The following is a 15876-nucleotide window of genomic DNA, read 5'->3' as shown; positions in this document are numbered from 1 at the left end:
AAATTTTCAAGTCTGTAGGCGGAGTTGTTTCAGCTGTGCGTTAATTGATCAGTTAGACTGAGGGTCTAAAGTGGTACATGAAATATAGATTTTTTAAATAAAGTAAAGCATAGCAGGAATCAGCTAAGTATCAATTTATTTGACATGCCATTGAATTCAACTGTGTGTAAAAACGGACGGTTCTAATTATTGTGTAATGTGACGGATTCGATATAAATAAGGCTGCGGGTTTTTATAAAGCGCATTAGATCCTTACACTAGTACTGGCATTGATCTTGTGGCCGAGCATCAGCTCAGACAGCATCATGTTTTTGTGGTTGATAACTGTTGTTGTCGTGTTGTGGATAGTAGTGTTCAGGTTCAGAAGAAGAAAAATGTATGAATTAGCTGCTAAGATTCCGGGCCCCAAAGAGGAGATGCCTATAATAGGCATAGCCCATATGTTAGCCGGGAATACAGATGGTGATGTATTTTCTGAACGTGTTTACTAATTTATCTTTACCCTTCGTTTACTAATTTCAATTGGAAACAGTGCTAATGGTAATATTATGAATGCTTTTGAATATTCGCATATTTGTGAGTTAATTGAACATTCACTTAAAGATGGACCGGTGCTTAACATGTATATTAATAAAACATATAAATATCTGTATGATATATAATGTTAGGATTAATTTACATATCTGAATAATTTCTGAAACATGAGGAGACATGCAAATAAATTGAACTAACTAACCAGGGTGACGACGGCCTCCGACAATAAGTCTCCAAATCAATACATAGTATAAAACAAAGTCGCTTTCGCTGTATGTCCGTATGTATGCTTAGATCTTTAAAACTACGCAACGGATTTTGACGCGGTTTTTTTTAATAGATAGAGTGATTCTTAAGGAAGGTTTGTATGTATAATAAATGCATAATATAGTAGAGAAACACTGATAAATTTAAAGTTTTCTAATGTGATGTCGTAAATAAGCACGTTTTTTTGCGCTTATATTGCAAACGCTGGCTGAACCCTACGAGATAGACCAAAATAATGTACTACAGTATTGTTCACCTTAAAAAGTTCAACGAAAAAGTCCGCGATGGTATATGTCTATCTCTTAGGGATAACCCAGCATAACCATTTTTATTCTTTTACGAAGTGATTTTAAACAATACAGCATTAATCCTTATCCATTTAAGTACCTTAAATAAATTGTGCATTTATTCTGTAGTAGGTATATTTTGCATTGCACCCGTGCGAAGCCGGGGCGGGTCGCTAGTAAGAAATAAATAAAGAAATAAATAGCCATATTATTATACACATATTAATTTATTAGCTTATTATCTATATAATACATTTTACAAAAAAATAACTAAATAGTGTAACACCGGCTGCGGAATCCCATAATTCAAGCAACCAGTGGTGAGGGCTGCAGAGACAGGGACCTCCTCGCTATGCGCGCGGTTTCTAACATAACTGCCTTTTGCATTATTATTACTAAAGCTACTACTATCCTACTTCTGCAATTATAAAAAAAACATATGTTGCGCTAATAACATAATATTTATGTAATTAGTGAGTGTATTAATTTATGTAATATGGTGTACTCATTTTATTATTATTTTTTAGACATTATGAAGGCTTTACAAGGCATAAGTTACTCGGCAATGAGTCATGATGGAATACTACGCTGTTGGGTTGGACATATTTTATACTTCAGTAAGTAAAAAGCATATAGAATTTGAATCGACAATAACCTAATGGTCAAGGGAACGGACATTCGATCACGTGATTGTGGGTTCGAATCCCATTATAGTGAACCACATCGTACAAGATTAGAGATTAGTTGTAAAATTTCAAATAATCTGCTATTAAAATGTTAATGAAACTTCTGCTTACAAGCATTTTTGTCAAGCTTTTATCACTAATATATTTTATCAATAGTTGTTATAGACCCAGTCGATTTGGAAGTTGTGTTGAAGACTTGCTTGGAAAAGGACGACCTTCATCGTTTTATAAGAAAAATTATTGGATATGGTGGAATATTTGCACCAGGTATGATTTTTAACTTTTAAGATTTAAAGGCAAAGGAATTTATTGATCTGGAATCTTTACTTCTATTCTATCAATTTAATTATATGATAAATTTTGCTTTCTTTTTTAATTAGTGTCTATATGGAGGCGACGCCGTAAGATTTTAGTACCGGCTTTCAGTCCGAAAATTGTAGAGAATTTTGTTGAGATATTTTCTCAGCAAAGCGAGAAGTTAGCATCGAAGCTTACCGATTATGCTAACAAAGGTCCCGTCAAGTTGTGGAATTTCGTAAGCACATATACATTGGACTCCGTGGGTGGTGAGTATAATTATATAATAATTTTTCAGCAATAACTATATAAATAAAAATAATTGTTACCGAATAATTTCTTATAGGTTTTTTTTTGTGATTATTAGTATGAGTATTATTAATTAATTAGATCGGGAAAAACTTTGCAAATAAGAACAGGTGAAAAATTATACGTAGTATATTAAACATGTATAAAATTGTACGTAATATATAGATTTATATATTATGTATATTAAATGGAACTTTAATACTTAAAGCAATTCCTTAGAGCCAGTGGTAGACGCCAGCAACAACAACATCCGTTGCACGAATTGGTCGGCTCGTCCGGTGAAATACCACGACCACACAGAAGACAGACGTGAAGTGGAAGTAATTCCGCGTTTCGTCTGATGAGTGTGGTGCCGGAGGCCTAATTTTAATCCTCTTCCCCTTCACATTATTTTCTTATTAGGAAAGGATAGGAAGGGGAAGTGGATTAGGCGGAAGAGGGGACGTATGAGAAGGGGAAATGCCCTCTTTCTGTGCGTCCCCTTCTCCGTTGCTTAAAGACAGGCAACACATCTACATTTGCGGATGTCCATGGGCAACGGTCGCCTCGCTATTTCGGCGAATTCAGGTGACCGTTTGCTCGTTTGCCACCTATTCATATAAAAAAGAGCGTTAGTGGCGCAGTTTATAAGCATTGTACCGGTCCGGACCTAAATCTAAAAATACGCCTCTCTCTCTCTCTCTCTCTCCCCCCCTCTTTTTCTTTCTCAATTTAGTATTTGTTGTTTTTCGTGATGGAGAGCAAACCGCTAGTGTTAAGTGCTCACCGATGCTAATGGAAACCTGAGCCTATGAACATCAGAGGAATAGCAGATGCGTTGCCAAAAAAATGTTTTATAAATTCAGATTTGCGCTTTAGTGGTAGAATTAGACTAGGATATCATAAACAGTACACTCGACTATGACCACGAGTGACTTGAATCATCCGTACAAATGTAAATACGAGTAGTACGACATTAATGTATCAATTTCTATCGTAGTCTATTCGTACCGTAAGTCACCCACATTTTGGGTATAAAAAAGAAAATTCAGGCGTTCTAAGACGAATGCTTCAACTAGTTTTAAATAAACCAATCTACTTCAGAGCACATTAAATTAAAGGTAACGACATATTTAATTGTTTTTTTTCCTGAAGGCAAAGGAAAAATGTTCAACAAAGAAAATGAGCGATTATTACACTAACTACACTTGTAATATTATTTTTTGTACTATTATCTTTGTCTTTTCATGTTCATGACAATAGTAATAGACGGAGGCAATCAAATTAATTACTTATCTTTTTTTTTTTCCAAGCGATTATTACATTTTTAAATGAAGGTGTTACGAATCCCTATCATTTATCATCATTCGAAGAGAAAAAACAGTGTTAGTGCGTGTGAATGAATAGAAAAAATGTCGACATAAAAAAACAGTTAATGTATTTAAAGATTAAGTGATAATATTAAGTATGTTATGTGATACGTATTGAAATATTTTGTAGTCAGTTCATTCATCCCTACCGAGGGACTGAGCCTTAGTCAACCACGCTGGCACAGTGAGCGTTGATTGCCTTTCGAGAGATTTTTGAATTTCTACGAATTAATTTGAAGGAAAAGGCACAAGAAAGAATTTAAGTTAATTTAGAAAAAGAATAATTCTAAAACAGACTTGCAAACGTCACGATAAGAAAGTATATTGAAATAGATAACTGTTGTTCCTTTTTTCTTATAAGTATACAATAACTATGAGAAAAAACGCGAATACAAAGAGATCCGTTTGCATCGGCAGCACAATTTAAAGATTTTTAGTTTTATAAGTCTGTAATCTTAGACTTATTAAGAATAGACATGATTTTATGTTTTTTTTTATCGTCAATTTAAACATTGAAACGTTCCAAAATAAATCAATAGAAAATAAATGACATTTTCAGCCAGTGAAATGTGTAAATATAATTTCTCATTTGGATTGAATTCTATTAAACGTACAGGTTGCGATGTTTTCTTGTTTTGTTGATGTTTGATGTGAGAACGTAGGACAAAATAGCTCAATTTAAAAGCTACTAGAGCTAAAAACACTTTATTTTAAAAATTTCAGAGGAAAAAATTGTCATTTTGATATTCCACGTCGTTAAATGTATAAATTAAACTGCAATTTAAAGCGCGTTAACCTTTTCATTGTTTCGGTTTTGCCGTGATCGATGACTTACAAAGGACACGCGTAGGTGTTTAGTGTTATTCCGTTTAAATAAATTACAGTTTGTTTAAATTTAGACGACCTTCAAAAATAATTAGTTTATCAATTCATTTGTATTTTTTTGTGTTACCACGTAAATCCGCTCCTGAGACCACGTAGCTGCGCTCAATTGAAAAATATAACAACGCGTCAAAAGAAAAAGCGCAATTTCGCTATATTGGCTTATATGGGTCAAAATATATGATCTACATAAAAATGATGTATGAAAAAATTGTAGATCTTTGAATTTGCTAAATAAAAGTCTTTTGTGGCATATATCTATCGTCTATGGATGTCTCACAATAACCATGTTATTCTGAAGAAAAATTAATTAAAATGCATACGAATACCAACGCCGTAAGCTTATAGCGCTATTATATTATACTAGCTTTTACCCGCGACTCCGTCCGCGCGGAATAAAAAATAGAAAACGGGGTAAAAATTATCCTATGTCCGTTTCCTGGTTCTAAGCTACCTGCCCACCAATTTTCAGTCAAATCGATTCAGCCGTTCTTGAGTTATAAATGGTGTAACTAACACAACTTTCTTTTATATATATAGATTAGGTGTTTTATTACTTTTTAATTAGTTAACCAATTTTAATTTATTATTTCGTCGTTTGAAAGCTGTTAAGTTATCATGTAAATTTGGCAAAGTTATTAGAAGTAATTTCTGAGTTATTTTTAATAAGGAGTACAGGCACAGCACAGGCTCTGTCGAATTAAAAAATAATAATAAGTAGCCTATGTTTTCTTTCAGTATGTTGTTTATTTTTATTTTTAATTTTTACAGAGACTGCGATGGGCGTGAAAATCAACGCACAAGATAATAAAGATACTCCTTTCCTAAAATCTATGCAAATTATTTTACATTTAGTATGTGAACGAGTATTTCATTTGTGGTTGCAACCAGATTGGCTTTATAAATTATTTCCACGATACGTGTCACATGAAAAAAATATAAAGGTGATGCATGATTTCACCAACGAGGTAAAGTACATATTATATTAATTTTTTATATCTTGCATGTACTTGGTTAATGAAATATGTTAATTAAAAATATTATAAAGTTAGTTTATTTTGATCATAATAAGCTTATGGTTGATCTTAGTTTAAATCAGATAATTTACCTCCGGTTTCAACTAATACTTCAGTCAGTAAGTAAAAAAATAATGATATAAATGGTCGCTGAAGTAAATTCTCATGTCTAATGTTTCAGGTAATATCTAAAAAGCGAGAGGAACTAAAACTAGAAAACAATCGCAAGTCAGAAGTTGATCACGATTTCGGTAATTATATCTACGAGTAGAATAACAAAATAGTCTTTGTACGTTAAATAAAAGTAAAACAATATTTTAACTCAAGTAGAAAAAGAAAGGTTATGGTACTCCAACTATAAGAAAATGTGGTCTTTTTGATGAATGCAAGAATTTCGTACATTGATAAAATTAGTAAAAGTTTTGAATCATAACTTTCAGACATAAGTAGCTATCAAAAGCAGACTTTCCTAGACCTATTAGTCCGTTTGTCCGGTGGCGAGCACGGCTACAGTGACGAAGAGCTGCGGGAGGAGATACTCACATTGCTGGTGGCTGGCACAGACACCTCCGCCGTGGGGCTAGGCTACACGCTCAAACTGCTGGCGATGTATCCTAAAGTGCAGGATAAAGTATACGAAGAGTAAGTCTGCCAATCAGGGCTTACAGTGCCTATTTGGCCTGAAGTCTTTTTTTCCGTTGTCTATTCCAAATTTTTTTTCGGTGGCCACCATCCTTTTATTCTGTGTGGGCCTAATAATTCGATTTCATTTCATAAAAACAGTCTAAAATTTTTAGATTGCAAGAAGTATTCGGCGACTCCGATCGACCATTGGTTAAGGAGGATCTGTTAAAATTAAAATACTTGGAAAGAGTTTTAAAGGAATCACTACGATTATTCCCGCCGGTACCGTTCATTATCAGAAAAGTTTTAGAGGATGTTACTTTACGTAAGTATTTAAAAATATATATACATCTACATACAATCTAAATACATAATTTATAACATTTTTTTGTGCTCACTGTACAAAAAAGTGGTAGTAAAGGTGCCAAGTCACTTTGTGCAATTACTAAAGATGTCTGTTAGTGCAGATTCAGTATGAAAAATCTAAAATGTGGGACCGTTAAATGATTTTTATGTAGCTGTATGTAACGTTTGAATTGTGGGTATATGTGAATATGCAATATTTATGTGGGTATTACTTAAATTCAAAGGAGAAAATCCTGACACATCCAATACTATTACTAGCATTTGGCGGCAGCGATAATTGCAAATACTTTGTCACATGTGTGTAGTTTATAGAGATTAATTAGTGTACTTTGTTTTCCATAGCTTTACAAGTATCATTTTATCATAGCTTCAGGTAGAGTTCTTCCTGCCGGGTCAGGAGCAGCGGTCAGTATCTGGGGCTTGCATCGCGATCCCAAGTACTGGGGCCCGGACGCCGAGGTTTTTGACCCTGACAGGTTCCTGCCGGAGAGGTTCAACCTGAAGTACGCCTGTTCCTTTATGCCGTTCAGCAGTGGACCTCGGAATTGTCTCGGTACCGTACATCGCATGTTTTTTATTTGATTAGTCTAAAGAGACCTACCTACGAGTACCTAGCAACCTTTATAATGCTCTCGACACTCTACAATTGACTCCGGCTACATATATCACATATGCTTATTTATTTTTGATAGTAATAATATGCAATGATGTGTTTCAGGTTACCAATATGCTTTAATGTCAATGAAGACGGCGTTGTCGGCGATAGTGAGGCGTTATAAGATTGTCGGGGAAGAGGAGTCCGGCCCTGTCCCACAAATAAACTCCAAAATTGACATCATGATGAAAGCTGTCGATGATTATAATATTAGTTTAGAAAAAAGAGTCACGAATAACTAAACAATTTTATTTGACGTGGCGTTATAATATTTTAATCTTAATTAGACAACTTTAAGTTTAGTAATATTAAGTACAAAACTAACATTCGGTTAATATTGTTAGACTTCATCTTTTTATATTATTACTTATATAATCGTAATAATTATAATTTATTGTATTCTTTACATTGTATGTGAGAAGAGTGAAGTACAGTATTCTACGTATCGCTTGACAACTGACGGGCCGGTGATCCAATTTTAGCTCTCTTCATCTTCTTTCTAATAAGGAAAGGAGGGAAAAGTGAAATGGATTTGGCGTAGGAGGGAATATATAGGAAAAAGAAACACTCTTTTATTGAACATCCTAATTGCTATTTATTAAAAGTAAAGCATATTTACTTACATAACAAAAAACAAATAAACGATAAGGTACAAATACGAATACAGTGCTTTAATTTTGTTCGCAAATATACACCCTTACTTACCATAAGAGTAATAGTAATATATAAGGAGGAGGTACTATTACCTCTGTTTTTCAAAGTAAGTGGGATTTCTAAATGTGGCCACTGTTTCGACAGCGAAAATCCACGGTTTCAATCTTGTAATATAACATTTTTAAATAGAAAAACTGTTATGTTCCAAAGCAGAATATAACCAGTTATAGTTTCAACTGAAACCTTGAACTTGATATCATGAGTTTGTTTTTTTATTAAATAAAAAATCGTTCTTTTGTCTTGTTGGTGTTTTACTCTGGTGGTGTTTGAACGCGTAATCATGGTCTACGGTTTTGGCCATGGTTGTCAAACTGTGTCGAGCTAATTTTTCCAGGAAATTTTCCTCGTTAATAAATCCTTGGTCCAAAATCCTACTTTGGGCGACTGTGAGAAATAATATGAGAGAATAATTTCTGATACGACAGACGTGTTGAAAATCAATTATAACAACGCTGCTACAAGTTCCGCTAAGTTCATAATTTATAGGTAATTGCGAAAGGTTTGTCTTAACAAACTATGACAGTTTGAACAACGCCGACCAGCGTTATGTGAGGTACAATAATTATAAGGTAAAATCAAATGATCACTTCTCAATATAAACCTAACGTTAATAGCGGTATAAAATGTAAGCTAGTTTTAGTTTCGCATAGAAGAGTTGATATAAGACGACGATAATTATGCTTAAATGACACATTCGTGTTTGCATCTTACGTGTATTCGGTTTGCTTTAATATTAAAAATGTTTCTATGGCTGTTGTGCCTTAGTATAGCGCTTTGTATGATACTTTTCAAACTAAAAAGAAGACTATTGCATAGATTAGCTTCAAAGATACCCGGCTCCGATGACGAACTGCCGTTCATAGGACTCGCTCATAAGTTTACTGGGACTACTGAAGGTTTGTACTTTTTCCATTGTCTATTAAAAACCATAAATAGATGTTTCACTTTTTTGTGCGAAATCAGCAAACCGCAGCCCATAGATATCTATAAAAAGTTAAACGCTAACAGATGTGTTGCCTACCCTTAAAAGGGAAGGGATGTACAAAAGACGATATATATGCTGTCCCTGTACGTCTCCTCCCGCGCCAGATCCTTTTTCCCTTTCCATACTTAACTGTTAAGAAAATGGTGGAATGGGGAAGAGGAGTAAAATGTGCCCTTCAGAATGCTGGGAAGTTTTTTTTTGGTTTGATCTGTCATCAGTTACGACTTTTATCAGATATGTTGATTAGTGAATTCATTACTTTACGAGTGTGACTTCCACCAAGGCCTTGATGCACAGTGCTATGACATTTAAGAATTGGTATGCGGTGGAATATATTTTCTCTTCAACCGGTTTTGATAATTTTAATTTATAAGTTGTGCCACCAGTGCATTAGGATGTTGCATCAGGCTGTCGTGATATTTTTGGATTGAACTAGTATTTTAAGGTTAAAAAGTATCTCGCTGTTTTTCATGTACCATGGCGTGTTGCTTATTGTACGTAAGATAATATTCTGCATTCTCTGCAGCATATTTATATTGGAGTTACTGGCATTTCCCCATAGTTGTAGACCGTATGACCAAATAGGCTTTAGGACCGTCGTATATATTAGTAGCTTGTTATCAGTAGACAATTTCCTGTTTCTGCCCAGTATCCAGTAAAGGTTTTTATACCTCATTTTTAGTTCATCTCTTTTAGATTTTATGTGTTGGTTCCATGTAAGTCGTCTGTCAAGGTATAAGCCCAGGTATTTGACGCAGTCGGAATGTGGTAGAGTTGTGTCGTCCAGCTTGAGTAAAGGTGACGTGTACAGACTTGGTTGTGCTCACTTTTATTCTCCATTTTTTTTATATTATAAGGTGGCATACGAGCAAACGGCCACCTGGATTCGCCGCAATAGCGAGACGACCGTTGGACATAGACATCCGCAAATGCAGATGCGTTGCCTACCTTTAATTAACGGAGAAGGGTATGCACAGAAAGAGGATATTTCTCCTTCCTATACATCCCCTCTTCCGCCAAATCCACTTCCCCTTCCCATCCTTTCCTATAAAGAGAAGGATGGGAAGGGAAAAAGGACAAAAATTAGGCCTCCGGAACCACACTCATCAGACGAAACGGGGAATTGCTTCAACTTCACGCCTGTCTTCTGTGTGGTCGTGGTATTGCATCGGTCCACCCGGCAAATTCGTGCACCCAACAAATATTGTTGTTGCGGGATCTACCACTGTCAAACCATTCTTTCAGCCACTTCGATATCGAGTCAAGACCATTTTGCAGTTCCTTCGATGCAGTTTCTGGATTTTTGTTACTGGTGAGTATGGCGGTATCGTCGGCAAACGTAGCTGTGGTAACATTCGGTACATGTGGTAAGTCCGCAGTATATAGCGTGTAGAGAACTGGACCCAGTACTGAACCCTGAGGGATTCCTGCTCTGATCGGGTAAAACTGTGACGTGATCTCCTTTTCTTTAACCTGGAACAGTCTTTCGGAGAGGTAGCTATCGAGCAATACATTGTAGGTGTGGGGAAGGTGGTTTTTTATTTTACAAAGAAGACCTTGATGCCAAACTTTATCAAAAGCCTGTTGTATATCCAGGAACACTGCAGAGCAGTACTCTTTTTCTACCAGCGTCTTTTGTATCCTATTAGCAACTCGGTGGACTTGCTCAACGGTCGAATGATGCTGTTTGAATCCAAATTGGTGGTCCGGTATTATTTTATTATTTTGAAAGATAGGTAGAAGTCTTCTTAGTAGCATTTTTTCGAACAACTTCGATAGAATTGGCAGCAAGCCTATAGGCCTATAGGAACTCACAGCATTAGCTGGCTTACCAACCTTATGTAATGTCAGTATCTGAGATATTTTCCATAGTCGTGGGAAATATTGAATTCTTAAGATTCCATTGTATAGTGTGGTGAGGAATATTACTGCTTTCCTGGGAAGTTGTATTAACACTTCCTTCGTAATAAGGTCAAAGCCTTGTGCTTTTTTGTTTTTTAGCTCTTTTGTGTTCTTCCAGATCTCACGCACATTAATTGGTTTAGGCGGGAGTGACATTTGTAGATCTTGATCTAAGAAATTTGTAACCGCCTCTTCTGTTTCAGCCATACAGCTGTCGTTTGGAGTGAATACATTTGCAAGATGCTGGGCAAATGTTTCCACCTTTTCCTCTATTGAGGTGATTGCGGTGACGTTATTTTGGTCAATACTTAATTTAAGTTGTCTTCCTCTCGTTAATATGAGTCTTGAGGCCCAGTATGTTTTGCATTCCAGTCTCCACCTGCCACAAAGCGGCCACCAAGTGTTTGAAAGAACGTCGAGTATGATGTCTCTTATATTTAATGTTTAGGAGGACAATACACAGCCGATAGATTGATATATCCCGAACAGTCTTCCAGAGCTATTGTGGTAGCCTGAATCTGATCTGTTTTAAATTGTAGCATGCTGGGAAGTGAATAAACTAACATACTCTATACTGCTGTTTCTTGCCTGTTAATTCATGTATATTAACTTGCTTTTCTTTATTAATAGATTTAATAATTAAAGGCGTGTATCTAAAAACCAATAATGTCATGTATTGTTTCCAGATATATTGAACAGTTTACAGAAGTATAGTTACGAGGCAATGAAAAAGAACGGAATTCTCCGAGGTTGGCTAGGCCATATTCTTTATTTCAGTAAGTTGTATATTATGTGATTCAGAAATTAAAATAAATAAAATGTATTAAAATAAATAACATTAATAAAAAACATAATCTTAATCTGGTTCATTAAATGTGGATTGTACTTATATCTTACATTGCATTACAATTCCCTTATAAGACAAATAGTTAAGACGTTATTTAATTAAAAAGATATACAGGCCGAGCGCTACGATGTATTATAAAACCAGGTTCCCCACGTCTTCAGCCGGTCAATCACACAGTTTTAATCATTTTTACTTACTTTATTACTATCTGACGGGTACGGGAATTCACATGGGTTTGCAAAATTATAGACCGGTACCAATTGAAATGAAATTAAATCAGATGTATACTATGGTTTGCTGCTCGTTCGAAGCCGGATCACTCTGATATCTTCAGAAATTGTTCGATTTTTCTATGGTACGATTCTTAGCTATTTTTAAATATACAATTTAATTATTTACTATGTAATTTCAGTTGTTGTTGATCCAGTTGATATAGAGGTATTACTAAAGACTAGCTTAGAGAAAGACGACCTGCATAGATTTATTAGAAATGTAATTGGAAATGGCGGAATATTTGCACCAGGTACTTATGTGATAATAAATTTATTTATTAGTTTTAATTAACTTAAAAAATTCGAACACGAAACATCGGAGGCATTTACCATGTCATCGATGAACTTGTTCTTTGTCAAAAGGAGGGACAAGAGAGGGATATTTATCCAGAGTTTTGAACCAGTTGAACCGACTTAGATTCGTATCGTCCGCTCACTGACCACTATTATTACAAATACTGGGACATGCTCCAGAATGTCGAGTGTCATATGTCAGTTGGAGTTTTAGAGATGTTATTGCTTGCACATATATACAATAAGTTACTCTCTATGTACATAGTTGCTGTAATTTGTTTTTTCAAATTGCTTCATCGTATTAATTATCCTCACTAGTACCTATATGGAGAAGACGACGAAAGATTATGGTGCCGGCTTTCAGCCCTAAAATAGTAGGTACCTTCATGGAAATATTTTCGGAACAAAGTGAGAAGTTGGTTACAATACTTTCTGAATGTGCGGGAAAAGGTGAAGTCACCATGGAACCATACCTTTGTAGGTATACTCTCGACTCTGTTTGTGGTGAGTAGAAGCAAAAAAATATCTTGCTTTCAATAACGTTTCTATAGCTTGCTTGTCTAGTGAATGTCTTAAATGATACTTTTGACTTTTTTTTTAGAAACCACAATGGGCATAACAATAAACGCTCAAAATAATCCTGACGCTCCATTTCTAAAAGCGTTGAAAAATATGCTTAATTTGGTTTGTGAAAGAATTTTCCATCTGTGGCTGCAACCTGAATGGTTGTACAAGTTCTTTTCGCAGTATACGACACATCAGAAATTTTTGAAGGAAATACAAGATTTTGTAGATGAAGTAAGTATAGAGGTAAAATTTAAATTTAAATATTTACTTATTTGCTACCTTCATAAATGGCAGTCGACGCTTCCTTAGATGTTACATTGCAATGATTTTCTTTGGCCCTCCCTATTCTTCCACAATTCCTAGAGTAGTCGTTAAATTATTTATTAAACGGACAAAATTAGTTTGAATTTTAAACATGATTTTTTTTCTCAAGGTTATTCAAAAGAAAAGAAGAGAAATCAAGAAAGAAAAGTATTTGAAATCAGAAGTAGATCGTAATTTTGGTGAGACAAGTAACACAGTCGAAACGTTTAAACTATTTGAACGGGAATTGAATATTAATGATTTTTCAGGTTTAAGTAATTACAAGACTCGGTCGTTCCTCGATCTTTTGATAGAATTTTCTGGCGGTGAAAATGGGTACACTGATCTGGAGCTGAGAGAGGAAATAATTACACTAACAGTTGCTGGCACTGACACTTCAGCTGTGTCAATTGGGTACACTTTAAAGTTGTTAGCTATGTATCCAAAGGTGCAAGACCAGTTATATCAAGAGTAAGTCGCACTGGATCTTAAATTTGTATTTGTATAAACTATTACTGTCACCTTTGTTAAAAGGAAGCCGCGCACATACAAATTTCGATCTAAACCCTAAACATTGCAAATATTTTTCAGATTACTAGATGTTTTTGGAACTTCCGATCGACCAATAGTTAAAGAGGACTTATCAAAGCTAAAGTATTTGGAACGTGTTGTGAAAGAGTCGCTTAGGTTATTTCCACCAGTGCCATTTATTATCCGAAAGGTTTTAAAAGACATTTTATTACGTAAGTATTGAAAAACAAACTACTTTCACTCACGTCTTCATTCATATACATCTTACGTTATTCTTGACATCATTCTGTGAATATGTATTAATAAGCAAATGAGCTTTTCAATTGTTATATTACGATACTCTTGTGATAAAGACAAGAAGAGAATTGATTTATGTTTGTTTTCGTTTTCGTTATTCTTCAACAGCGTCGGGTAGAATTTTGCCGGCTGGATCAGGCGCGGCAATCAGTATCTGGGGCTTGCATCGCCACCCCAAATACTGGGGCCCGGACGCCGAGATCTTTGACCCCGACAGGTTCCTACCAGAGAGGTTCGACTTAAAGCACGCCTGTTCGTACATGCCGTTCAGCAGTGGACCTCGTAATTGTATCGGTAACGTAGTTCGCATATATTTTTCTTCTAACCGCCAAGGAAAGAGTCTCTTGTCCTTTTCTATACTGTTAAACTGCGACACTCTACCCAATGGTCTAGTCTTCGACTCAGGGGGTATTTCTATAAGTGCAAGCATGTCTAAGAAGAGATGGTTTTGTGTTGAAGAGAAAGATGCAACTCTCCAGTATTGTAAATATGGCAAGGATTTTTGTTATAATTCCGCGCGAGCAAAGTCACCTGTAAAGGCTAGTTTTTGACAGTATTGTAATTATAATAATAAATGGTGTATTGCAGGTTACCAATATGCGCTTATGTCAATGAAGACAGCACTGTCGGCGATAGTGAGGCGCTACAAGATTATCGGGGAAGAATCCGGCCCTGTCCCACAAATAAAGTCCAAAATTGACATCATGATGAAAGCTGTGGATGATTACAAGATTTGTTTAGAGAAAAGAATTGAATATAAATAAGACAGGAAATAAATGAAAATAACAGATAACTCATATTGAAAAAAATATGTAATAGGCATGATATGTATATTCATTATATTGTTTTTTTTTGTAAATTTTGAAAGAATTAGCTAAATTTATGAAATAAAAAATCTTACACTTGGTTTATAACGTTGAACCTTATCTTTCTATGAACTTTAGATTAATTATGTTCAACATACTACGTGACAAAAGTGGAGACTTGATTATAGTCCTTTATCCCAATCATTAGTGCACCTGAATTTAAAGGTTTGGAAGCCAAAATATTATTTTCTAGCACTTAGAAACTATGCACAGTTTGTTGGTTGTGTATACAATTTGCATATTTTTTTGATGAAAAATGAAGAATAAACTTTTATCCTTTGGTGTTTTATTCAACTCTATGATATAAAAAATATTTTTTATCAAAATCGGACCACCAGGGGCGGAGATTCGCAGTAACACACATAAAAAAAACAGTCGAATTGATAACCTCCTTCTTTTTGAAGTCGGCTAAAAATAACTATTCCCTTTCTGTAGCCATTTTCTAGTTTTCTTGTAAAGTGTTACATAATTTTTATCTACATTTTTGTAATGGACTAACTAAACAGCAAAAATACAAACCTTTAAATCATCATTGGTTAATAAATATGAGCTGATATTTACTTGTTTTATTTTTCTTTAAATTATTGTTTTAAACGGAGGTTTGACTCAGAAAACCACGGTTAATCAATACGCCAGGGGAAAAACATACACAAATTAGTGAATATAAAAAAATCATAAAAAATATATATTGGTTGAGTTTCCCTATAGAAAATTTATCTAAAGTACTCTTCGTCCTTCAATGGACAGGATATATAGTTCATAACATGTCCTCTACGGCACTTACAAACTAGTATGAAGTGGGGTCCAAACAGTGGCCTAGCATGAATATTTGCGAGAAAGTATTCGATACTGACGATGTGATAAGTACATGTATATTTTGGAGCTTTTCCGCATAACTAAGAAATTATAAACAACACATGTTACTTTAGGAACATATGTTTTAATAAAATAATGTTATATTGTGTACAAGTAACAATTCTGCCACATAACAACACCCTGTGATATAATGTTTTAAATTCTTCTTGT

At 34.8% G+C, this 15876-nt stretch overlaps 2 protein-coding genes across 2 annotated transcripts; both read left to right on the top strand.

Annotated features, from left to right (window-relative positions):
• The first annotated feature begins 258 nt into the window (after positions 1–258).
• LOC106715068 (cytochrome P450 4c3) lies at positions 259–7529 on the top strand. Its single transcript, XM_014508277.2, has 10 exons — positions 259–462; positions 1616–1705; positions 1931–2041; positions 2155–2340; positions 5383–5579; positions 5809–5878; positions 6068–6269; positions 6425–6576; positions 6985–7170; positions 7336–7529. Exons 1-10 carry the CDS (start codon positions 306–308, stop codon positions 7512–7514), a joined length of 1530 nt encoding a protein of 509 aa, XP_014363763.2. The 5' UTR covers positions 259–305; the 3' UTR covers positions 7515–7529.
• A 1196-nt stretch (positions 7530–8725) lies between these two features.
• LOC106715069 (cytochrome P450 4c21) lies at positions 8726–14750 on the top strand. The gene is made up of 10 exons (XM_014508280.2): positions 8726–8882; positions 11560–11649; positions 12133–12243; positions 12605–12790; positions 12888–13084; positions 13287–13356; positions 13426–13627; positions 13748–13899; positions 14093–14278; positions 14573–14750. Exons 1-10 carry the CDS (start codon positions 8726–8728, stop codon positions 14746–14748), a joined length of 1527 nt encoding a protein of 508 aa, XP_014363766.2. The 3' UTR covers positions 14749–14750.
• Positions 14751–15876: the final 1126 nt, after the last annotated feature.

This window comes from Papilio machaon, chromosome 6 (genome assembly GCF_912999745.1).
Source record: "Papilio machaon chromosome 6, ilPapMach1.1, whole genome shotgun sequence".
NCBI classification, from domain to species: domain Eukaryota; kingdom Metazoa; phylum Arthropoda; class Insecta; order Lepidoptera; family Papilionidae; genus Papilio; species Papilio machaon.
The sequence above is the reverse complement of the archived record's forward strand: the minus strand, read 5'-3'. Positions and strand labels throughout refer to the sequence as shown.